The sequence below is a fragment of the Meriones unguiculatus genome, chromosome 11 (genome assembly GCF_030254825.1).
Source record: "Meriones unguiculatus strain TT.TT164.6M chromosome 11, Bangor_MerUng_6.1, whole genome shotgun sequence".
NCBI classification, from domain to species: Eukaryota; Metazoa; Chordata; class Mammalia; order Rodentia; family Muridae; genus Meriones; species Meriones unguiculatus.
The window spans coordinates 83,500,445-83,525,067 of NC_083359.1; the positions used below are offsets into that span (position 1 = coordinate 83,500,445).

General features: G+C 41.6%; 1 protein-coding gene across 5 annotated transcripts in view; it reads right to left on the bottom strand.

The window, feature by feature from the left end:
* The window catches only part of Dnm3 (dynamin 3), a 464,195-nt gene that overhangs the window by 289,342 nt on the left and 150,230 nt on the right, over positions 1-24,623 (bottom strand). For all 5 annotated transcript variants that reach the window (XM_060364575.1, XM_060364572.1, XM_060364573.1 and 2 more), the window contains exons 10-12: positions 23,743-23,881; positions 11,259-11,345; positions 1,745-1,815 (exon numbers count right to left, since the gene is read on the bottom strand). In XM_060364575.1, coding sequence (XP_060220558.1) covers positions 1,745-1,815; positions 11,259-11,345; positions 23,743-23,881 — 297 coding nt within the window. The remainder of the gene's footprint in view (positions 1-1,744; positions 1,816-11,258; positions 11,346-23,742; positions 23,882-24,623) is intronic.

The following is a 24,623-nucleotide window of genomic DNA, read 5'->3' on the forward strand; positions in this document are numbered from 1 at the left end:
TTTATAAGGTCCTAATCGGCATTTGTCCATTATCAAAACAAACACTGGAAGCAGCATTCCTGTTATGAAAAGATATTTTCATCTTTTCAACTCCTCAGAGAAGCTAGTGAGACAAATGAAGAGCTTGGTATTTTAAAGTCTTACTACAATACCTGTGACTAGTAAGATAACCCTTTGAAAGGCAATTACCATTTCTTTGTCTTTATTTCTCCTCTGTGGGAACTAGAATAGAGCTGCCTGGAGTTCATTAACTGTAGGGAGAACTGTAAGAAATTCTTAGATCTCTTAGACCAAGGAGGAAGAAATACATGTTGAAAGCCAAGTGATTTTGTAGAATGAAATGAGCAGAAAATGTGGAGGACCACTGGACCAAAATGGAGAAGATGAGTCTATAGGAAAGTCCCATGTAGCAGATACCTATCCAGAGGTAGGAGTCAGTGTAGCTGAAAGGACAACTGGGTAAAGGATCATGTTTATCATAGAGCTCTGAGAAGTTCACCCATGGCATACTGAAGGGAATGGCCAAGAAACATTGATGCACTTCTCAACAGTAAGAGCCACTGGATGAAAAATAGACTGATACCTTACATCAGCCATGAAAGCTACAGCCTAAATTAGAATGAGATGCTTTTCTTTCGGTAACTGAAATTCTCCTGCCGAAAAGAAGCCTGTAAGTCTCTTGGGCTACTTTAGTTTAGAACACATGGTCTGTGTGTTTCTTCTAAGTCTGGGTGTAATAAAATAAACTGGGTTGATATTTTGGTGTGTCTTATTTTCTTTTGTCCCTGTTCTTGAACATGCAGGCCAAGTAAAAGCACATAAGCTCTTTTATTTTATATTTAATATAAAATAGGCTCTATTTTGTACTCTTTAAAATATCGTCCTTGCCATGTTAGAGCTATGATAAAGATTCTTCAAATATAAAAAATATTGGTACCATTGACAAGCAAAAAAGTGAATTCAGAATCTTAAAATATAACATAATGAATAACTATTTGTATGTATGACCTGTGAAAAATAGTAACATATTATCAGATTTATGTAATACATATAAATCATATACATCTTTAAAAAGAAGTATGGTCATCCCAACAGTTCACATCTGAGTTTTAAAAGGATGGTTTTGTTGTTGTTGTTTTGGTTTTTCAAGACAGGGTTCTCTGTGTAGCCTTGGCTGTCCTAGACTCGCTTTGTAGACCAGGCTGCCCTCAAACTCAAACTGCCTCTGTCTCCCAAGTGCTGGGATCAAAGGTATGCGCCACCATGCCTGGCTGAAAAAGGATTTTTAAGGCCCCCCTCATTCCGGTTCAGGGAAGTCCAAACAGCTTAATATTTTGTATTTATGGGGTATATATTTAGATTTTATTTATATGACCGTTTATTGTTTTCTGAAACAGACTTTTAGTCTGTAGCTCAAGCTAGCTAGAATTCAACTCACAACAATCCTCCTGACTCAGCCTTCCAAATGCAATTATTGTTGCTCATCTGTGTTATTTTGAGTACAAACTGAAGATCATCTGCCAAAAAATAATGAGTATTGAAGACACGTGACTGTCTTGTGGACTAAGAAATCCAATGGCCATGCTTTCTCACGAGAATGGTAAATTTCCCTGCGCTATAACCATGGGGCACTAAGGTAGACTCAGAACTAGCATGACACAGACTGTAGTAGCGCAGCAGTAGAAATTAATAATGTAGGTTTAAAAAACAAAACGGAAGTACAGCAATCAGCTATCTCACGTACTTTGCAAAGCCGATGAAGTCTTCATGGTTGGTGTTAATGTAAGAGACTTGAATGTCAATCAATAGCAAGACCTGGAAGACAGAGAGAATCAAGTGTCATGATAACCGATCTTCCAATTTCTCAAATGCTAAATTCAATAGTTAACCATGTTATTTATCAGTATTTGTTTTTTTTTTGTTTTTTTTTTTAATGATCTTTTGATCAAAACAGCAAGTAGTTTTTCTCTCTTGGAGTCTTTGCACTCTGAGTATGCAAGTTTAAAACCTACGTACTAGATAAGTCTGAATGTCACGTGAAGAAAATAGTGTTGTGCCTCATAGACAGGCACTGCCTGCTGTCATAGCACAAATCTTAGAGCTATTCTGTTCCTTTAAAGCAGAGGCCACATTCTGAGAAGGGCAAGCATATATAAACATTGTTACCCTTTGGCTTTTCTTTGTTTTTCCCATCCTTCTCTTCTTACCCTCCCTCTACACAATAGGAATACATCATCTATCAACTCAGAAAGGGAATACACAAAGAAATCAGATCCTGCTTCAGCTGAGTGACGTTCCTTATCTGAGTAAAACTTCAGGCAAAGCTCAGTTAAAACACCATCTCAACAAAGGACGTTTCTCCGCGCATTTCTGTCTGGATCGCACATCATTACACACCATCATTATACCATGCTACATTTCCTGTAGAGCAGGAAACTGGTCCTTGACACAGAGGGAGGAGATTTGACATATTCTGCGCATATCTCCCTGTTATCTGCCTTGCGGTTGCCCAGGGCCTGGACCAGTGTGTCAAACAACATGGTATTGGCGGGATCTATGAAGGAATGGATTGAACGCATGTGCCAAGCAACAAAAAGGTGTTTTCTTCTTTTTCTTTTTTAAAAAAAATTATTTATATTTTTATTAATTATAGTTTATTCACTTTGTATCCCAGCTATAACCCCCTCCCAGTCCCACCTTCTGTCCTTCATCTCCTCCCTAGCCCCTCCCCAAGTCCATTGATATGGGAGGACCTCCTCCCCTTCCATCTGACCCAAACCTAATCAGGTCTCATCAGGGCTGGCTACATTGTCCTCCTCTGTGGCCTGGTAAGGCGGCTCCCCCATTAGGGGAAGGTGATCAAAGAGCCAACCACTGAATTTATGTCAGAGACAGTCCCTGTTCCGGTGACTAGGGAACCCACTTGTATACTTAGCTGCCATGGGCTACATCTGTGCAGGATTTCTAGGTTATCTCCATGCATGGTCCTTGGTTGGAGTATCAGTCTCAGAAAAGACCCCTGGGCCCAGAATTTTTGGTTCTGTTGCTCTGCTTGTAGCACTCCTGTACCCTCCAGGTCTTTCATAAGATTCCCTGCACTCTGTCCAAAGTTTGGCTATGAGTCTCAGCCTCTGCTTTGAAATCTTGCTGAGTAGAGTCTTTCAAAGGCCCTCTGTGGTAGGCTCCTGTCCTGTTTCCTGTTTTCTCCCTCTTCTGATGTCCGTCCCATTTGCCTTTCTGAATGAGGATTGATCATCTTACACAGGGTCCTCCTTGCTTAGCTTCTTTAGGTGTACAGATTTTAGTATGTTTATCCTATATTATGTGTCTAATATCCATTTATAAGTGAGTATATACCACATGTGTCTTTCTGCTTCTGGGATACCTCACTGAGGGTGATCTTTTCTAGTTCCCACCATTTGCCTGCAAATTTTATGATTTCTTTGTTTTTACCCCTGAGCAGGGAGCAGCCTTACCGGACCACAGAGGAAGACAATATAGCTAGTCCTGATGAGACCTGATAGACTAGGACCAGATGGAAGGGGAGGAGGACCTCCCCTATCAATGGACTGGGGAGGGCCAAGGGAGGAGAAGAAAAAGAAGAGTGGGATTGGAAGGGGATGAGGGAGGGGGCTACAGCTGGGATAAAAAGTGAATAAATTGTAATTAATAAAAAACAAATTAATTAAAAAAGCACCAGCATCATCATAACAGTTAACAGGCACAGTGCTCTTTATGACACTCTAGTATGCATGTTTCCTTGGTAATATCTTCCCTAAGTCTCACCACCCCTTCCCTCACTAAGGTCCAGGACTTGTCCCTATGCCATAATTCAACTATAGACACAGGTATTATACCATAACACTTGTGTGTGTGTGTGTGTGGCTGCCACAAATATGAATCATTGGCATCATGTTTGTTTGTTTGCTGATTTTTCTCAACAAAAGCAGATAGAGTCGACAGCCATTCTGCCCTAAATGCATCCTGTCTCATCAGAAGCAGGGATAATATTTGTCTTAATCTTCATCTTATGCCCAGAACCAAGCACAATATATTAAATAGATGCCCAGTAAATGTTTGTGGTTTTAATTCTGTTAAGTGTCTGTGAAGCTAAAAGAAGAGTCCGTTTTAATGGGAGCAGTTTCTTCCCATGTAATTAGTACATGGTCCGTTACAGTCATCTCCCTGTCAGCACCCAGTGCTGTGGGCTCTGAGGCTTTGCCTTTGTGGCTAATCTCAACTGATCATCATCTGACTGAATCTTCCTGAGAGTCATAAAGGGACCTGCCAGAGACAGATTTAAAAGGTCACTCTGGGTCTTCTCTACCAAAACAGTTAAGCCAGGGCACAGAAACTGTTAGGTCAGCAACATCATATTTTCATGAAAAAAAAAAAAAAATTCCCTATCAGATACAAGTTAATTTTATCTCTTGAAAAATACTAAGGAGTGATAATTATTAATTTATTTATAGTGTTACCACTCTTCTCTCACAAATTGAGTCAGACTCTCTTAAATATTATATTCCCAGACTCATTTGCCAAGATTCCAAACCTATAAAGTATAATGTTTAAGTACAAATAAATTTTGCCGGCGTAAAGAACAAAATATCCACATAATTGGCAGCGTAACCCACAGCTATCGTGAGCACCCTGGGCACATACGCGCAGTACTTGGACTGCAGTGTAGGAAAACAGTGGAAAAGTAAAAGCCATGGCTCTTCTCATTCATATTCCTGGAAATTGGGAGTCTGGGTTCACCCTAGGAAAATGGCCAGGTAGCATATGGGGGAATGAGGAAAGCAGTACATTTTTAAAACATTTTTTCACGTTCTCAGAGTTTCTTCCTGTGGTTTTAGTGAACATGTAGCTAAAGAAAAGTAAATTTACTCCTGTAGCAGCAGTAACTCACAAAGGCAACTACTTTGACTGGCCAGGCATAGAGAAACATCGAGAAGAATAGCTGGTGCTTACGATGTTCTAAAATCCTTTAAGAACAAAACTTACAGGTTTATGAGTTTTCATGTTTAGTGTTGAGGCTTTCTTTTCCACCTTCAATGTTTCCGAAATGGGGGTAGTTTTTATTTTTATTTTTATTTTACAATTACAATTTTTATTTTAATTTTTTAATTTGTATTTTTTACATGTTTGTTTAAAAAAATTTTAAGAGTATTTCAGGACACAGGACTTGAAAAAATGAGTCACTCTCTGATGAGATGTATCAAAAGTATGAGGCCCAAGACAGCACACAGTCCAGCACTTAAATGGGACGTCTGTCCAAAAGGACGTGATGACATATCCAAAGCATGTGCTGCTCCTGTGCTACACAGGTCCAATCCAGCAGAGACCACAAGTTTCCAGAGGTGGTGACTGACTCGCAGAGCAGGCACTCGAGTTATTCCTCTAAGAGGAAGACCTCAAACTTGACGGAGGGCTCAGTGGTTAGGAGCCCTTGCTGCATCATCATATAGCCTGGTATTTGGATGCTAGTACCCATAATACCCTGGCAATCCAACATATGCCTGTAAGTGCAGCTTCAAGAGGAACATGGACGGGGGATCACTAGAGCTTGTTGCCTTCTAGCCTAGCCAAGAAAGCATTAGCTCAGTGGCTCCATTCCTAACACTGCAGCCTTTAACACAGTTCCTCGTGTTGTTGTGACCCCAACCATAAAATTACTTTTGCTGCTACTTCATAACTGTAAATTTCTACTGTTGTGAATTGCAGTATAAATATCTGATATGCAGAATATCTGTCTGGCATGCGACCCCCCCAAAAAGGTCATGACCTGCAGATTGAGAAGCACTACACTAACCTCATATTCAAAGAGAGACCCTGCCTCGAAAGAACAAGTGGAGAGAAAATCACAGAACACCTAATTCTCTCCTCTGGTCTCATGCAGAAGTTCACATATTTGTACACACAATGCATACGTACTCACTCATGCGTTTATACACTCACATATACATACACACATAAGTAAATAAATAAATACTTTAAAAAAGAGCAAGACACCTCTAACCTCCACACTTGCAGATTGGATTGATCAGTACATCAGAGACACAGATGCAAGGTTTTCTCTGCATTCGGTAAAGGCTATTATTTCCCACCTCTACTGTGCCCCAGCAAACGAATAACAGCTCAAGTTAATTCTATGGTCTTAATGCCCTCACAGGTTCGTGCTTCAAATGCCTTGTCCTCATCTCATGGTGCTATTGGGGAAGTTCTGGAACCTTGCTATAGAGCCCAGCTGGCAGAGGTCACTAGGGATGGCCGGCCCTTGAGAGTCATAGCCAGCCCTGTTTCTGGTTTCACCCCTTGCTTCCTGGTTTGTCAGCACGTGAACGGATTCTGTCTCTTGCTCCTGCTACCACAAATTGTGATGTTTATCTTCCCACCATGATGGATTGAAGCCCTTTGAAACTGTGAGCCAACGTAAGCGGCCCCTCCTTACGGTGTTTACTGTAGTCACAACAATGCAAAAGTAACTCATACAGAGAGAGGTACTGGAGTTAGAAAGTTATTGTGACTCAACAACTTCCTGGGCCTTTGGAAACTGGTTTGTGGGAGGGATTTGGAAATATGGAAAAGTGGGATGGAGAAACCTTAGAATGTTTCACATCGTACAGTTATTATATTATAGAAAAGAATTTGCATGTTTGGCCTGTGTCTTGCAATTTTAAGGCTGAATTAAAAAATTAATGGACTGATTATTTGGTGAGGGAATTTTAAAATAGCATAGGCAGGTGGTGTGGTTTATTGCTAGCTGCTTTTAGTAAGAAGGAATTGGAAGCAAAAAGCAAAGTATATGGGAAAAAAATGCTGTTTGGGAAGGAAAATGAGCTCACTTGCTTTGGCAGGTAAAGAGCTGTAGCTGTTAAAGAATTTAGAGCTTGAAAGAAAATCCAAGCATAAGTAAGTGCTTGCATAAGATACCAGAAGAGCCTCAAGAATATGTCAGGCATTGGGCAGGCCCCACTCAGCAGAGACCCTAGCTACAACAATTCAGGGTCATTTAGGAGACTTCCCCTTGATGAGCGAGTGCCTCCAGAGGGCCACAGGGCCACACTCTCTAGGTTTAGCCTCCTAGGCAATCAGAGATCAATGCAGACACTGCCAAGGAGAGCCTGACTACTGCTCAGGCCAGAGGGTACACCTTGGCATTGTCCATAAAGTGCTGTGGTTTGAATCTGAAGTTTCCCCCATGGACTTATATTTTGAATGCTTGTTCCCAAGATAATGCTATTGTGGAGGACTGATGAAATTTTGGTGGCAGATCCTAGCTGAAGAAGTGTGTCACCATGGGTAATTCTTTGAAAGTCATAACCACATGTTATACGGGACTATCTTCGGAGCCAAATGGATGTATTTTAGGGATTTGGGATGTGCCTGCTCTCCAAAGATCATGAGCGCTGCACCTATCCACTATTAGCTTTCTTTTTCATAAGAGTGGTGGGGGAGGGTCATAGGACCTTACCTGAATATCCTGCCAACTCTCCTAGCCAGTAGTTTGCAACTTTGCCCTAATTGCACAGGGCCTTTCAGTCTCTGAGAAGGGCTCTAGTAGTGATTCTCAACATTCTTAATGTCGTGACTTTAACATCATTCCTCATTTTGTGGTGATATCCCCCCAAACCATAGAATTATTTTAGTTGCAACTTCATGACTGTAATTTTGCTAGTATGATGAACTGTAATATAAATGTCTATGTTTTCTGATGAGCACAGGTGACCCCTGTGAAAGGGTCATTCAACCCCAAAGGGGTCGTGACCCACAGGATGGGAACTGCTGGGCTACGGGGTACATCTTGGGAAGGGTCAGGGAAGGGGGACCCATCTGCGCAAACACAGAGGTGTCACCAACCACGCTGCGTTTCCACCTTTTATAGTGGCGGCTTTAAGGCCACCCACTACTCTGTAAGTGAGCTTGGTAAACTCACTGGATCCCCTGAGTGAACTTCAGTGTAATTGTGACTTGGTTTGCCACCAGGACTGTAGGAAAGAGGAACACAAAATGAAACTTCCCTCCCTTGAGTTGTTTCTTTCAGGTGTTGTGTTCACAGGGAAGCAAAGGTAAGTAACCAGCAGGAATGAAGAGCTGTACATGGATTACTTCATTTCACCTTTACAAATTAGCCATGAGTTAACTACCATTGTTTAGCCCCAGGGTGAGAAAATTTATACATACATATATAATTTCTATACATATGTATTATATATAATATATAATTTATATGTATATAAATATATAATATATACATATATATATATATATATAATGTTGGGACTCTAAAATAACTCAGCAAGTAAAGATACTTGTCATCAAGCCTAATGACCTGAGCTTGATTTGTATAACACATGTGATAGAGAGCACTGATTCTCACAGGTTTTCTTCTGACCTCCAACCATATGTCAGGGCAAACATGCACCTACACACACACAAACATACTAAATAATTTAAAAGAATGCAAGTAACGTATAAGGTGTTACATAGAAAGCAACAGTTAGAGCTTGGATTTGACGTCCAGATAATCTAAGCTCAGAGTTACTATCTTAACGGGCTCCAGCGGCACAGTGGTTTAGTGGCACACTTTACCCCAATGACGTAAGGATTCACCTTGACTGAACCATAGCCTTTTTGAATCCCAAGTCACTTCGGCTGCCTCTGAGAGCCCTAGACCACACCCCACACACTCTCATACAGCTTCTGGGTGTGTTGTAAATGGACAACGCTGTCAGGTGGCTACAAGTGTCAGACTCAGACCCTGATGTCAAGACTGCGTCTGCATCTTTGATATTAGCATGACATGAAGTGGGTGTATTCCAGCCAGAAGTAGAGCCTTTTGTCCTGGTCACTTTAGAAGCTTATGATGCAAATCCTGGGGCTGACCTTATGCTGCTGCAAGCCAGGACCATGCTTCAGTCAGCAAGTCTAGCGTAAACGTAAGTCCATGCAGTCACTGGTCTGTCTGCTCACTCTTCAGTTCCATGACCCTTGGGACTAGTTCTTGGATACTGGGACCTGGTTGCTCCAGATCAAATGCTAAATTGGGTAAGTCAGCATGAGAATGTCAACACTTGACCTACGTAGGATCACAAAGATGGTTAAACCAACGTACTACGTTTTTCTCATTATTTTTACTTAGGATCCTTATGAATTAAGTCTATACACGATCATTTGAATGTTGTAGCCTAATAACACAAGATGAAATATCTTATTTTAACTTAAATGTGTGCAGTTGACTGTTTTTGATATCAGGTCTGGGATGGATAATTTTCACTGCTAACTTGACACAGTCTTGTATCACATGAAAAGAGAGTCTCAGTAAGGACCTGCATATACCAGGTTGGCTTGGGTTCATGTCTGTGGGGGATTTTTTTCCTTGGTTATCTGAAAGACATACTCTGAGCTGTGGACATTTCATAATCGGGACCCTGATCAGTGAAACTGAGCAAGTAAGAGCCAAGTTTCTCTGTTCTCAACTATAGGCATGATATAATGAGCTGCTTCAAGTCCCTGCCACCTTGACTGATAGACTATAACCTGGAACTGTAAGCCAAAATAAATCCTTTCTCTCCTAGGCTGCCTTTCATCGGGGTTATTTTATCACAGCGATATAAATGAGACTGGCCTTGAACTGACTGCATAACAGAGAATGAACTCGAATTCCTAATCCTCCTGCCTCTACCTCCTAAGTGCGGCAATTACAGGCTTGTGCGTTGGATTTTTTAGAACTAAGTTTTACTGGTCCAGCAGCAGCCGAGACATTACATGGGCAGAGGGAACCCCTAGCTTGGGACTACATGTCTGTTCCCTGGCTTCATTTCACTGGCTCATGAGTTAATGGCTGGCTAAGATACAATACCTCTTTTCTCTACTTTGGGCTGTTAGCCAAGGTTGTAAAAGCTGGAAAACAAGTGGAAATTATAAATAGTGAGCAATTAATTTTCAAAGCACACTGATAAAAAGTGGTAACAGTGAGTCCCAAGCTCAAGCACAGAAACAGTTTTCTCTGGGGTCCCTTCACAAATGCTGCAGTATGCCGAGCTTCCAACACTTCACTTTCCGCTTCCGCCCTCCCATCTGTGCACTCATTCTATGAGAGCTGTGTGTGTGTGTCTCTTCCTGTGGTTTCTACTCTCTATTTTTCTCTCCTCTTTTTTCTTCATTTTTTCCCCTTCCTCATTCCAACTCATCTGACAATCACAAAACTCCTGGAACACTGACTTACAGAGACCATCAGAGACCATATAGAAAGACATTCCAATTCTGTCCCAGAGAAAAAGAACAACTGTCCTACGAGGTGATTTTTCACAAGAACACACTGTTATTTGGGAGAGAAAACATGGCGTGTGTCCAGTGTTCCCTCCACATGATGCTTGCAGCTGTGTCGTGGAAGAGTGTTTGAAAGCCTCAGTATCTTCCACTATCATGTTGATAAGTAACTAAGAAAAGCCACTTTGACATAAGAATCTGTTATTCTTTTCTCAAATAAGTATCCTCCCTTAAAAAATAATCTTTCCAAGGCAGACAGCTAGGATTCAAAGATGCTTTCAAGGTCATTCCTTACAGGCCATGTGAATTTGCAAGACAGTTCTAAATGTTTAAAAGACTCACTCCTAAACATCTTTTCTTCAGAGCAGGTTTCACAGGTAAGTTCATAGACACCTCTAAGTAAAACACTCAGATTATTTTGAATATGCTAGAGCAATATGCAGACCCATGAATATGTGAGAAACCCGTCTGATAGAAAATACCTAGTGTTTCTGGATTGGTAGTAACCAATGAGCGGTGCGTGTATACCGGAAAAGTACACATGACGGTCAGGAAGGTTGAGGGGAAAACAAGAGAGCTTACTATCGGGGAGCTGGGTCATTTGGGGTTGTTGATTTGTTCATTAAGATGGGGTCTCACACCTGTAGCTCAGGCTGGCCTCAGACCTGTGGCACTCACCCCCACCCCTGCCCCTGCCTCTCAAGTGCTGAGATTCTTGGTATAAGCCTCATTCTTGGCTCTGGATTTGTATTATTGATTTTAAATTTTAGACTTCTAGATTCTTGCATATATTTTAGCATGCATAAGATATTAGTGTGGTAGTAACATAAATAATTCATAAAAAGTAAATACGAAGTTGTAATATGCTTCACTGTTTTGTCACTGAGGACTAAGGCAGTAGTGACAACCAGTAGTCAAGTAGTCAACCAGTTGGTAAAATCCTTCCACCCCCGACAAGGCCTGCCATCAAGCAAGGCCTCACTCACCTGGTCCTTGGTCTTCCCTTCCCGTTCACGGATGTGGTTAGCAACAATCCTTTCTGTTTCCTCACAGAGTCTGGGGAAGTTTGCCAGCTGTGGAGAAAACATGTCTAGGCATTAATACCACAGAGAGTTTGTACCACAAAAAACAGAAGCAGAAATGTGTGATGCTGTTACAGGGGCTCCTCTTTCTGAGAGCATAAGAGAGTTGTGAACTTCTGCAGGAGACAAACCCCAGAATTTCTTGCCAACTGGGAAGAGACACCTCCAACCCAGCCCCACAGTTCTCTAGAAATAAAGCAGAAACCCAGTGTCCTGGAGAGTTTATTGTCAACTGGACCAAAGCTGGAGTTATCTGTGAAAGTGGGCTCTCAATTAGGAAAATGACTACATAAGATCTGCCCACAGGCAAGTCAGTAGTACATTTTCTTAACTGGTGATTGATCTAACAGAGTCCAGCTCCTTGTGGGCAGTGCCACTCCTGGGCAGGTACTTCTGGGTTCGATAAGAAAGCAGGCTGAAACAGCCATGGGGAGCAAGCCAGTAAGCAGCATTCCTTGATGGGTTTGTTTCAATTCCTGCCTCCAGGTTCCTGTCTGGAGTTCCTGCCTCGACTTCCTTCAATGATGGCCTATGATATAAAAGTGTAAACTGAAATAAGCCCTTTCCTCCCCAAGTTGCTTTTGGCCCTGATGTTTCTTTACAGCAACAGAAATCCTAACCAAGACACTGGGCAAATGCATAGAGGCTTGTCGGGACTTTTTGGCTACTGAAAAAAATCAGAAAGACAATAATAGAGGCTTCGACAGAGACAGTAACAGTGGAAACAGGAAAGAATGAGCACAGTGATGGCTTTTCCAAGTAAATGATTAATTTCAATTATAAGAAAACATGAACACATTAATAACAGCAAAGCACCACAATACAAACAGGCAAAGAACAAGATTCAGTTAGTGAATTTGTAGTGGTTCATAAGGAGAAGGTAAACTTTAAACAGAATTAGTGATGGTGCAGAGGAAAAGAGAAGCTATTATGTTGTCAAGGTGCCATTACTCTTTTTATAAGACAACAGGTAAAGTTAGACTGAGACCAGCATGCTTAACTGAGAGGCTATGTTAATTAAGGCAAATTTCCTGGGAAAAATGGAAATGTTTATCAGAAACCTCAAATACACAAACTTCTTTCTGTCTTTGTCTCTGAATGATTCTCTGTGTCTCTCTTTCTCTTTATCTCTCTCTCTCTGTCACACACACACACACACACACACACTTCAATAGAACAACTTCCCAGTATTATAAGGTCAAATCATAATAGTAAAAAATCAAAGTAGATCCACTTAGAAGTGGTCATTACGAATTATGTTTTTAATTAATGTACTTATTTGAGTTTATTTATATGTATGTATGCATGTCTATGCAACCGTGTATGCTTCTGCATGGATGGGTATGCTCACACCTGTACATGCATGGAAGATAGAACAGAGTGTCGGTGTGTTTCTCTATTGACTCTGCCTATTTCTCCCTGAATACAGAGCTTACTCTTGGCTGGGCTGGTAGCCAGTGAGCCACAAGAAGCTTCTGCCCTCAGAGCTGGGGCTTCAAACATATGCAGAGATACCCAGCTTGTTACCCTGGTATTGGGATCCAATCCTGAGCATGTAGCAAGCATTCTTAACTGCTGATTCATCGCTTCACCTCCTCAAATCACATTCTCATTTGTGTTTAATGACATGGGATTCACATACTGAGGGTAGAAAATGGAGCAACTAAATAATGTCCTGATGCCAAAACACCACTTCAAATCTTCAAGTACAGAGCCCCAAAAACCTTACAAATCCCTAAGTTCATAAATAACATTTCCCCAAGACTGAAAGAAGTTAGGAAATGGCCTCCCCGAGAGATGCTGCTTGAGGTAACCTGGGATCACTCTGTGCACTGACTTTACAGTCTGCATGTTGCACATTTGTTTCCCAGAAATCTAAGAGCCCCAGCCCTTCATAGAGTCATGCAAAAACAAAATCACTGGGTCTCTTAATGTTGCAAGTCTACTGTCTGGGAACAGAGAAAGCTGAACAAACACGATACAGTTCTCTTTTAACTCCACATGCACCTACTCCTCTGCAGGGGTTTCTATAGCCGAGTATTTTTATACTGCTATCAGAAAGTATAGAAAGCCAACTGCTCCCATAACCTCATAAGGACAAGCCCTTGATGCACAGCATGGAGACCAAGTCTGGCCTCCCAGAACCATGTTTAAGAAATGAAATCCATGTATGGCAGCCCATGTCTGTAATCTTATTCCTGGGGAGGCTGAGAAACTTCCTGAGGCTCACTGGCCAGTGCAGTGCAGACAATTGCAGACTCTGTGACCGATCCTAGGCCAGTAAAAGATCCTGTCAAAACGAATTATGTGGCCAATGTCTGAGGTTGTCCACATAGGTATACCATATATGCATGAACGGAGAGAGGGGGCTATTAACTAATTCTTAGCTGAATCATGTGATGTAGATTCGTTTGAAAGATTACTTTATGAGTTATTGGGAAAATACAAACATATTTCCCATTTCAGACAAACTCTACCAGAGCCAGACCATCCTTGGACACTTTGAGAATACTTCAGAGTACCTTTTATGAGGCTTATAATCAAAGACAAAGAGGCCATCAATTCAAGTGGGAATGAAAGAAGAATGGTAGAGGGCTAGATGAGAAGAAAGAGGAGGGATTGTGTGCGTGTGCGTGTGTGTGTGTGTGTGTGTGTGTGTGCGCGCACACGTGCACACGCACACACGTGCACACACGTGCAAGCGCACACGGTGGGGGGAAGGGGTTAAAACTAGAGACAACACTAGGCCACACAAGCCATGGGCATCACTGAAAGGCATCAATGAAATAAGTACAGTTGCCTGATCTGCAAAGGATTCTGGGGGCATCATATTAAAAAATGCTGGTTTTCTTTATGGGTTTACACACATGGTGTTCAGTTCTTATGATGCGCACGAGAAAGGGAGCATTTTTCTGGCGTTCAAACTGATTTCTAATTAGGTTCTGCGTGCACCACTTCATCGGCTCATTCTGTGGGAACTGCTGGGTGTTTGTGCCACCCTGCTTCCTGCTCCCAAACATACCCCTTCCTGACTGGCCGCTCTGCATCTGCCTCACTTCATATCTCTTATTTAAGGTGCAATTACAATTTCCTCGGTCATTATGACTCTCAGCATCTTTTGCTCTGATGTTCAATTAAAAGCCTACATTGCAAAGAATTCTAATCATGTCTGCCTAAACAGATCCAGAAAGCACCACATGTGGGCTTTAATTCTCCGTTAATGTTCTATAAACTATTCATGAGGAATCAGGTTAGAAAGGCTTTGCCATTGGTTATAGAAACTTTATGCTCCTTGCTGTACATCACACCCATCACACACTAGGAAACTGCCATCCACTGACCCTAAGCTCATTGTGTGTCAGAGCATGTGATGTTGAATCTTACAGTCTAGAGTGCTGGTTAACTACATAAAAGCACAGTCACACAGGAGAAAGGCTCTCAAAAAGCAAGAGAGGAAAAACACAAAGAAATCAATAGTTAAACCTTCCACAAGAATGCCTCTTGGGTTTTAACACTCTCATAATGAGACTGAGAAACTTCCAGGCACACTGTACATTGGTTAAATGGCAAATAACTTCCAAATTCCTTCTTGCTTAAGTCACTTGACTACTCTTAAATAATAAAGATTCAATGAAGAAATAATGTCTCTTTTTTTTTTCAGAGTCCAACCCTTAAATGTTTGATTCTTAGAAAATTTTAATGATACATGCTCTAAGAGAAAGTAGCACTGTAATAAAAAATAAAAAGCTACATCTTAATTATGATCAATATTTTAAGTGTTATTTAGGGTTGTGCATAATGATTCTGGTGAACCTCGATATAAAAATTTTAGTATGAACCACATTTTTCTCTGGAGGTAAAAGGAACACTTGAAAGGTATTTCCATCCAGTAAAACAAAAATTACATACTTATAAATTTTACTAAACATTAATTGATTGGATCATAAGAGGCCGGCTATTCAGTTTCTTCTGGGATAGGCATGAGCCAGCCAAGGTTTCTTTGGCCTCAAGAGTAACTAGTCTGATGCCTCAAGCAAACAGCCTCAGGCTGTTGGGTAATCACCGTTCACAGACCTGCAGCAGGGATCACAGAGAAAGCAAGCCAGAACAGTTTCTTGCATCTATTTGACCTGACTTTGTAGGTCTCCCTGACAACAGTTACAAGCGCTTTTTTTTGTCTTTTTGTCTTTTGTCTTTTTTTTTTTCATCTAAAAGCTATAAATTTTCAGATGTTGGCCACTCATTATAAACTGACCAGCAATTTTGACTGCACTGCTCATGAAAACATTTCAAATTTATTTCATTTTCTGTGAATTAAGCATGCCACCCTCCAAATTCCCTAGCAATCTTTTACTCGTGTGTGACATCTTGTCGGATTTTTTTTGAGAGATGAGCAAAAAGTCGTCATCTGAAGAAAGTGTCATAAAGGAAGGAGAACTGCATTCCCCCACGTGCACAAAAGATTGGAAATGAGCGATTTGAGCACAGAGCTGTCGGGAAATGGTGAGGTTCCTGTTTGGGGCACAGAAGGATTTTCTGTCCTATGAATAGCATTTGGGAAATCTACAAAGCTAGTGAGGCGGGGAGAAAGGAGCCGGCTCCTGGCTAGAGGGCCTTGGACAAAGTGAGTATAGAGCAAGAAATGTGTCAGCTGCCCTCCTCCAAGTTGGCAAATTCCAAATCTCTAAACCTCAAATACTTTCTCCAACGAGAGGGAGAAATGATGAGGTGTATGATGGAAAAACTTTTAAACTGAGGAATAAAGAGAACTTTCGTGTTGTTCAGCAAATGCTGAGGAATTAAAATTTCAAAGTCCAACCTTGGATGGAATAAAGCTGAAAGGCTGTCAGTAAAGGCACGGTTGGTCTCTTAAGGAATGCGGAAGGCGTCCAAACAGGTCAGGCTGGGTTGACACTGTGTCAAAACAGTACCTGAAGGTCTCAGTCAGGTTTTTGTCTCCTCTGTAATCCTGAGTTTATCTTTGGTAGACACATTAATGAGCAGTTAAGTTGGAAAAAGAAGAAAAACAGAAGGTAGGAGGAAGAGCTAAACACTGAGCCTCAATTTCCTATAGAATCCAATAAAAGCTTCAAACAATAACCAGCCCAATTTAGAGAAATTGAAACTCAAGTCTTTTACGCAGAGTAAAGGCCATACTGGGTCTACATGGACCCACTGAACCTATTTGATGTTTTGTGGCCCTTCCTTCCACCCTACTTCCGCCATGTTGACTGTCACCTGTTATATCAACAGGATGTGATTTCTTTATCCTTCCACTTATGCATTCAAAATTCCTATTGGGAAAAAGGGACAGTTTAGGGTTGCAAATAGAACTGGGCTCAAGAAAACAAGTCCCCACTCACAGAGCTTATATACTCAGGGTCCCTTCATTGTCCAACAGCAAGAGAAATACGAAATATAATTCACACATACGTGCTGAGGAAAAGAAAGGGAAGCAGAATAGTACAAAGACTGGGGAGTCTCCTGAGTGTTTGGGGATGGAAAGATTGTGGAATTGCAGATAAAAGATTCAAGAAGGATTGTGTTCATTTATGCCTTTGAACACACAGCTGAAGGAAGGAAAAGGTGTGATCCTTGCAGCTCCCTCGAGGCGAAGTTTCCACTGCTGTGTCTCCTTGGTCTGCTAAAGAAAGAACACCACTAGAGCTGGAAAGGAGAGGAGAGAAGGAAGAAGCTGAATTCAGAGGCAAAAGATCATGTAGGGTACTGAAAGCTCAGTCAGGACTTTGGCTTATATGTACTTGGGGTCAGAAATTTACTAACCTGCCATGGCACAGAACTGTGCATTTCTTCAAACAGCACTTTTAATGCAAAGTTCTTCACTGTTTTTTTTTTTAATAGCAAATTAACTAAGGTATCTTTTTTTCTTGTAAAAAAAATTTTTTTAAGAAGTGGGGGGAAAAATCAATTAATCAGTATCATAGTGATCCAAGAATGTCGTTTCCCAAGAGGTCAATTAATGACACGATTGCTAAATTGTGGTTCAAAATATAAGTTGTTCCTCTAAGTGCTTCCTGCAAAGAACTTCAGGACCTTGAGTTGATGTGCCGGAGGAAAGGAGGTAAAGGAAGGCAGATGAAAACTAATGCCCACCAGAAAAAGTCCAAAGCTGAGATGTCCCTTGAGAGAAGCCAAATAGCTCATAAAGCCCTTGTGTTCCTGTCCTTTTATGCTGTGCCCCAGAGACAATAGTGAGAAAATATCTGAGAAGAAATGTACTTCCCGGAATCAAAAATCTAGCTTTGTGCAGTGTTGTTTGAACATACATGAACCCCATATATTTTAAGCTAATGTGTGCTTATGTGGCATGAGGTAAAAAAAATGTTAAAAGATTTTACACATAAAGCAATCAGCGTCAGGAGGTATAAATGAAAACAATGCTTCAAGTATATATATGTACAGGTATGTGAAACTATAATATAGCTAGGAGATTTATTGTGTATTGCCTGGAGCAGTCTTGTTTTCCTCTCATAATTATGATGAAATATTAATAGCACTCCCTTTAACTCTCCAGAATGTCTTGTACTGAACAATGCCTTGTGTTCAAAGGAGTCAAATAATGAAGTGTTAGCATATGTAACACTAATTAGAATTTTTATCTGAAAACTATTTTAATCTTAACTAGACTAGTTTTAAAATAAGAGCTTGATGGTAGACTTAAGGCCAAAAGCCTTGAGCGTCAAAATAAAGTATAAAGAATGACAGATGTCTGAATGAAAACCTGCCCAGATGTCATCATTTTAAAAGAAATAAATAAAATACTCTTCAAAATTAGGTACATATTTCTTTAGCAACAAAGAAACTTCAGTACATGTAAATTTTTAATAAGTATTTCTACAGTGCCTCTCCTAGCGGGCTAGTCAGTGCAAATGGCTCTAGAGCATAAAAGATAAATGACAGTTCTTTGCTATAAATAAACCTACAACCAGCAAGAAGAGGCATTCGCATGAACAAATGAACACACACAAATTCCCACATCTTAGGCCTGATGGGAGAAACAGGCAGAGGTTAGCAGCTGAAGCGCAGACAAGGGAGCAGGAAGGAGCCAGGAAAGGACTCGAAGAGGCCCTGCAGGAAAGCACTTAGGAAAAGATGAAGAGTGTGCTGGCTCTATACACATGAGGAGTGACTGAGAAAGACAGGAGAGGAGCAGGAGACATTCCAGACAGAGATTCATGTGAACAAATGTCAAAGGCAGGGAAGTCTTAGAGGGGAGGGGACAGTGGCCATAACAAGCAGTGTGACAACAAACAGAGCTGAGCAAGCCCTTGGGAATTAGATGGTGAAATGCAAACCGAAGCAATTAAGACTTTATGCTCAGGGCTTAAAAGAGCATTCATTTTAACGGAGCAGGCAAAAATATATGTCTGGATTTTAGAAAGGCTACTTGGGTGATAGCATAGAGGAGGGTGAGCTTAAGGGTTTTGAGGTTAGAGGTCAAAGGATCAGGAGGCTTCAGAACTTAAGCAGGGATGTAGCATAGTTGTGGTAGTTGGGAATCGGTAATGTCTCCCATTGACTCTGTTTGGAACTCTCAGTCCTTCGTTTGAAGGCTATGGATCTTTGAAGCAGTGGGGCTTGATAAGAGGCACTGAGTGGTTAGACACGGATCTCTCAAAGTTACATGCGCCACAGTTCTTTGCTTCCTGGTTTATATAATATATAAACAGTTACCTCACATGCCCAGCACCACATACTTTCTCAGCCATGAAAAACTGTACTTTCTCTAAAACCATCAGCTAAATGAAACCTTTTTTCATCAAGCCACTGATACAGATCATTTCAAAAGGCTTGTTCTGGAGGCGTAAATTTGGGAATCGTCAATGTTTTGAGGTTTAAAGGGTAGTTGAATGCTAAGAGACATGATCTGCCAACTAAAACTATTAAGAGAAGAAATCCCATAGGCAAACTCAGTGGGCTCCTGAGGTTTACAGGGAGGCAAAGATGGATAGTCATTGAGAACAAGGAAAGGGGCACTCAAAGATGAAAGAGGACCTAGAAGAGAGAGAGAGAGAGAGAGAGAGAGAGAGAGAGAGAGAGAGAGAGAGAGCTGCTTTAAAACAAGAGTGGTGTTTGGGAATAAGAGTGCCCATTAGTTAGGCAGTCAGGTCCTGGTTGACCTTGGCCATGAGTATCTCCAGAAAGTGGTGGAGTAAAGGCTAGATGAAGATTGAAGAATCAACTGGAGGAGGTGGGGGCGGGCAGATAGGCTTGAGGTAGGGTCTTTCTGAGTTACAGGTATGTGCCGGCCTTGTTGATGTAATAGAGGCTTCTGTTTTCTGGAAAAAAAAAAAAAAAAAAAGAATGCTACTAAGAGTAAATTTTCTTGGGAAGTGGGAATGGAGATAGGATTGTAGCCTAAGCCAGGGCCAGCATCTCATCACAGATAAAGGTAAGGTAGGAGGATGCTCTGAGTACAGGAAAGCTTGAGGACTGGAAGACAAGAAGGCAATTTCCTGGTTTCCAGCCCCTATGACATTGTGAAGAAGAGAGAATTAAGTTTAGCATCCCTGTATGGAGAACAGGAGGAGCCACTAATCAGAGCAACTGGAATATTACTGAGCAGAACTCAGGATTACGCTGAGGTACCAGACTGATTATGTCTTGACACTGCCTTTCAGGAAGGTGGAACACGGTTTCCAAGCTTCTCAGGAACCCAGGGTAAAGACCAGTGACCACTTTCACCAACCTTTGAGTTTCAACTGGTAAAAACATTAAACCGAGAGGAAATTAACTAACTGATCAGCAAATCGAAGTGTCTCACTCACCCGTGTGGCTCCATCACAGTGGGCTCTCTAACTTAAACACTCCACTCTATGTCTTTGAGGTTTCAGGGGCAAGGAGAACAGTAACTTTCAAACCTCCTCTGGGCTCTTCTGTTAATTCTTTAATGGGCTTTTTAAAATCTAAGGGAAGTTCAAAGTGTGACCTACTTTCTGCATGCCATAAACTTAGGGACTGCATCCTATAAGACATATGTCAATGATGCCAAGGACCACGATAAGTCAGAAGAGTGTGATAGCAGCGGGGAGTGAATGGGGAAACTTGGAAATCAGCAACATCAAAGAACAGTAGCTGTTGGCTGTTAGACATGAGTTCCGGTGGACACTGGACACCAAAGATGAATTGGGAATCAAGTAAGCCAGCTTCTAAGAATCCTGATGCATCAGGGGAGGAGACATGGACTGGTGGAGACAGCAGTGAGTGCTGGAGGAGTGTGCCAGTGCAGAGTGGGCCTTAGTGGAAGACTTTTAAGGACTAGAATTATATCTGGGGCCCATGAGAGAAGTTAGCAAATGCTGTGCCTGATCTCAGGTCACTAAATATTTCACCAATAAACCTCCATCTATAACAAAACCTCCAGGGAGAAATCTAGGCTTTCTTTGTTTTACTTCATTTAAAGCAAAATATAGAATGTTCTGAGAAGATGTAAAAATACATAGGAGATTGATCCAGAAAGTATAAAGGGAAGGCGGGGTTGTTCAAAGTGGGGCAGGGGAAGGGGGAACAAGAATAGAAGCCAGAAAGTGTCTGGGAACACGCTGTCTTATCCCAGCCTGACTCTTGCTTTTCCAGTAAGTCAGATAAAATGGGAAATGATTAAAAAAATAATAATAAAAATAAAAAGATTCATACATACCATAAACACTTTATATAACTGAAAACATAAATGTACACACATGTGCCAATCTTTTGATGTCAGGCCGGGCCTGTTGTCTGTATACGGGTCCACTGATTAGTTACTGCTCTTCTGTCTTACATAAACCACACCCTTCGTCTACGATTTCCAGTCTTGCTTTCTTTAGCAGGAGGGAGAGCCTGAGCACACTTGTTAAATAATCCAAATGTAGAAAGTCTCTAAATTTTTGTAACACCCAGCCGACAGCATGTGCTGTTTTACTATTATCCTGCCCACACCTCACCAGCAGCGTGGCATTCACAGCTAAGAATTTAGCAAGGCTTTGGCTAAGTCTTCAGCTCAGTTTTCAGAGAATCCAAGCAACCTTTTTGATAGGTTTATATCCTTAAGATGAAGTCGGGAAAACAGGGTGGAGGACCAAGGCAATTGCATTGCTCTTTGTAAATGCAGGGATACACAGTACACCAAGAGGACAGGCTTTCTACGGACCAACATGTGTGTGCTGAAGCTGGTTATCCAGGTGGCTAATTATCCAGCGTGCAGAATTAGCTAATCCTACCAGCAACTTTCGAAGCCAATCAAGAGTGCTTTAGATGCACAGGCAACAAGGCCAGGCGCCCAGATTGTGGGTTTTAACCAGCTGCTGTTAGATTGAATGCTGGTTTTTAAAAGATGGCTTTCTTCCCCATGTGCTTCCTCTGTCCCTGCTATGCCCAGTACCTAGCCCTTGAGACTCTTGCTGTTTGGGAGAAGAAAGACAGGGACTTGGACAACAAGGCTCCCAGGAAAACAGTAGAAATTTTACAGGTGAGCTCTTAGCGTCTAGTTACCTCTAGGTACTGTTGCCTCTTTTCATTTAAAATTCATAGCTAGAAGTCTCACTTGTTTGACTCATTCACTATGCACAGATCTTCTTCAGAGCTGAGCTTTTCTTCTAGGAGACTGGGACCAACATTCATGTCCTTATTACTCATCACTAGCAGTAACTACACATAAAGCAAAAAGCACCAGAAACAGAAACATGTTTTCCAAAAATGCTCATAATGCGATAACCAGCATCAGCTGTCAGAGGTTAGGCTTGCTTTCCCCTACACACCAATACTAACTCTCTTTTCCAATACCAAATATTTCTTTAAAAAAATTCTGATGAAGCACACATTTAATTCTGGTACTTATGAGGCAAAGGTAGGCTAATATCTGAAAGTTCAAGGCCAGTTTGATCTATATAGCGAGTTCCAGGCCAGCCAAGACTACACGTAGAGACCCTGTCACAAAAAAAATTTAAAAAAGAAGAAAAAAGAAAGGAGGGAAGGAGGGAAAGAGGGAAGGAAGGAAGGAAGGAAGGAAGGAAGGAAGGAAGGAAGGAAGGAAAGAAGGAAGGAAGGAAGGAAGGAAGGAAGGAAAGAAGGAAGGAAGGAAGGAAGGAAGGAAGGAAGGAAGGAAGGAAGGAAGGAAGGAAGGAAGGAAGGAAGGAAGCAAGGAAGGAAGGAAGGAAGGAAGGAAGGGGAGAAAAGAAAGAATAAATAAAATTTAATTTTTAAATTGTGTATAAGTGTGTGTATATACATGCATATATGTGGCTACCTATGGAAGCCAGAACAAGGCTTCAGATTTCTGGAGCCAGAATTACAGGCAGTCATGAGCTACCACTATGGGTACTAGGAATTGAACTCCAGTCCTCTGCGAGAGCAGCTAGTGTTCTTAACTGCTAAGTCATCTTTCCAGCCTTCCCCTAAAAATATTCTTGTAGTGGTCTTAGCAACTTAACACATTTTCTCCATATTCTTCAGTGAGATACCACCCAAGCTAGGAAGTTTTTCCTCAACAACCCTCCATCACGGATTCAACATATATTCAAAGTACAGAATCAGGGCTGCTGTGGAAATGGCCACTTAGAGATGAGCCACTATTTGTTGAAGACTTCAGTATCATTCTGTTTAGTCTTCACTGTATAATCTCAGGCATCATACTTAACTTCCTCTGGCTACTAACTTAGATATAACATCAGAAGGCAGCTATGCTCACCAGTGTAACATCAATGCACATATCACATGGGTTTGTGCCAATGGCAGCAGCGAGATAGTGAGGACTAAACAGGGCGATGCAATGAAGTCTCTGGACACCTAACACAATGGAGCTATAGATACGCAAAAACAAGTGCAAATACACAGGGGCGAGGCATGCTTGAGTCGTCTTTGCGTTTGCGTCAGAAGGTGCTCGCTCGCAGAGAGAAGTCCAAAGTAATGTCTGAATCTGGGCCTCAGAAGCTGTGCTCTCAACCAACATGTGACATTGTTTGTTTTCAGAATGCCAGGTTAAAGGTGGAATTGTTGGTAATTTACAAGAATGTTTTTATTGATACACACAAAGTCAATGATGCCCTTCTCTAACAATTAATTACCTTCCATCCCAGACCATCAGAATTAGTTTGGGGCATTCATCCAACTGTCCTAAGGTGTTAGCTGTTTCAGACAACGAGAGAAAATATCAGATGGCCAAAACATAATCCTTCTGGTCTAAGCAAAGTTATTGTAGGGCATGATATGAGATTCTGCTGTGCTCACCGCAAAGCCGGTTTCTGCTCTAATCTGCCAGAGTCTTTCTCCTTCCACAGATATGAAATGTCTTTAACAAAGTGGAGTTAGGGAGATGGAACCATACAACAGGATGTGAAAGATGAGTGAATCAGCGACGCTCCTACTGGGAAGTTAAGTAATCCAAACTTACTTTCTTGGTACACTTCTTCACAGTGTTGATCAATTCCTGCATTACCAGGTCCACACTCTTCAGCGAAGGCCCTTTCAGTTTCACTATCTGCTTTTTGACTATTGCTTCAAATGCCATGTCTGGAGTAAACAGCCCTGTCCTGAATGTAAGAAAGAGAACAGCGGGTTAGATTTCAGCAGCCGAGTAGTAAGCCCGTAGTCCTTTAGAAGTGTTCCAGTGGACGTGCGCCTTGAATTAAGCATGTAGTAGACCAAGTTTTAAACACATATTGGTAGCTGAAGTAGCATATCAGTCATGAGAATGCTTTAACCTCGCAAGCATAAGGACCTGAGTCTGACCCCCAGCACCCACAACACACAAAAAGACTGGACTGTGGTACAAGCCTGTGATCCCAGAGGAGGGGAGGCAGGTACGAATGGATCTCTGGGGCTCATCACAGTTCAGCCTCCAAAGCCTTCTTGGAAAGCTTAAGGGCCACTAAGGGGTCCTGTTTCAAAAACAAGGTGGATGGCTCCTGGAGAATGACAGCTGAAGCTGACCTCTGGCCTCCACATGCTTACATGTACACCAGGACACCTACACCCCACCCACACACTGGCACATGCATACACACACACACATGTGCACCCCCCCACACACACACACACAGAAACAGGCATGCATCAGTACACACACAAACTATATATAGTCACTAGTTCTATTTAGGACTCCTCTACAATTCTATCTTTAATAACTGTAAAATACAAATTCCCATCAAGCAGCAATGCCCAAGCATTGAGAAGAGGAGCATTTGCCCAGACTGTGCCAATCCCTGGGCTCAAAGCCCCGAACCGCACACAAAACAGCCAAGCACGTTTTCATAACATTACAAAACAATGTTA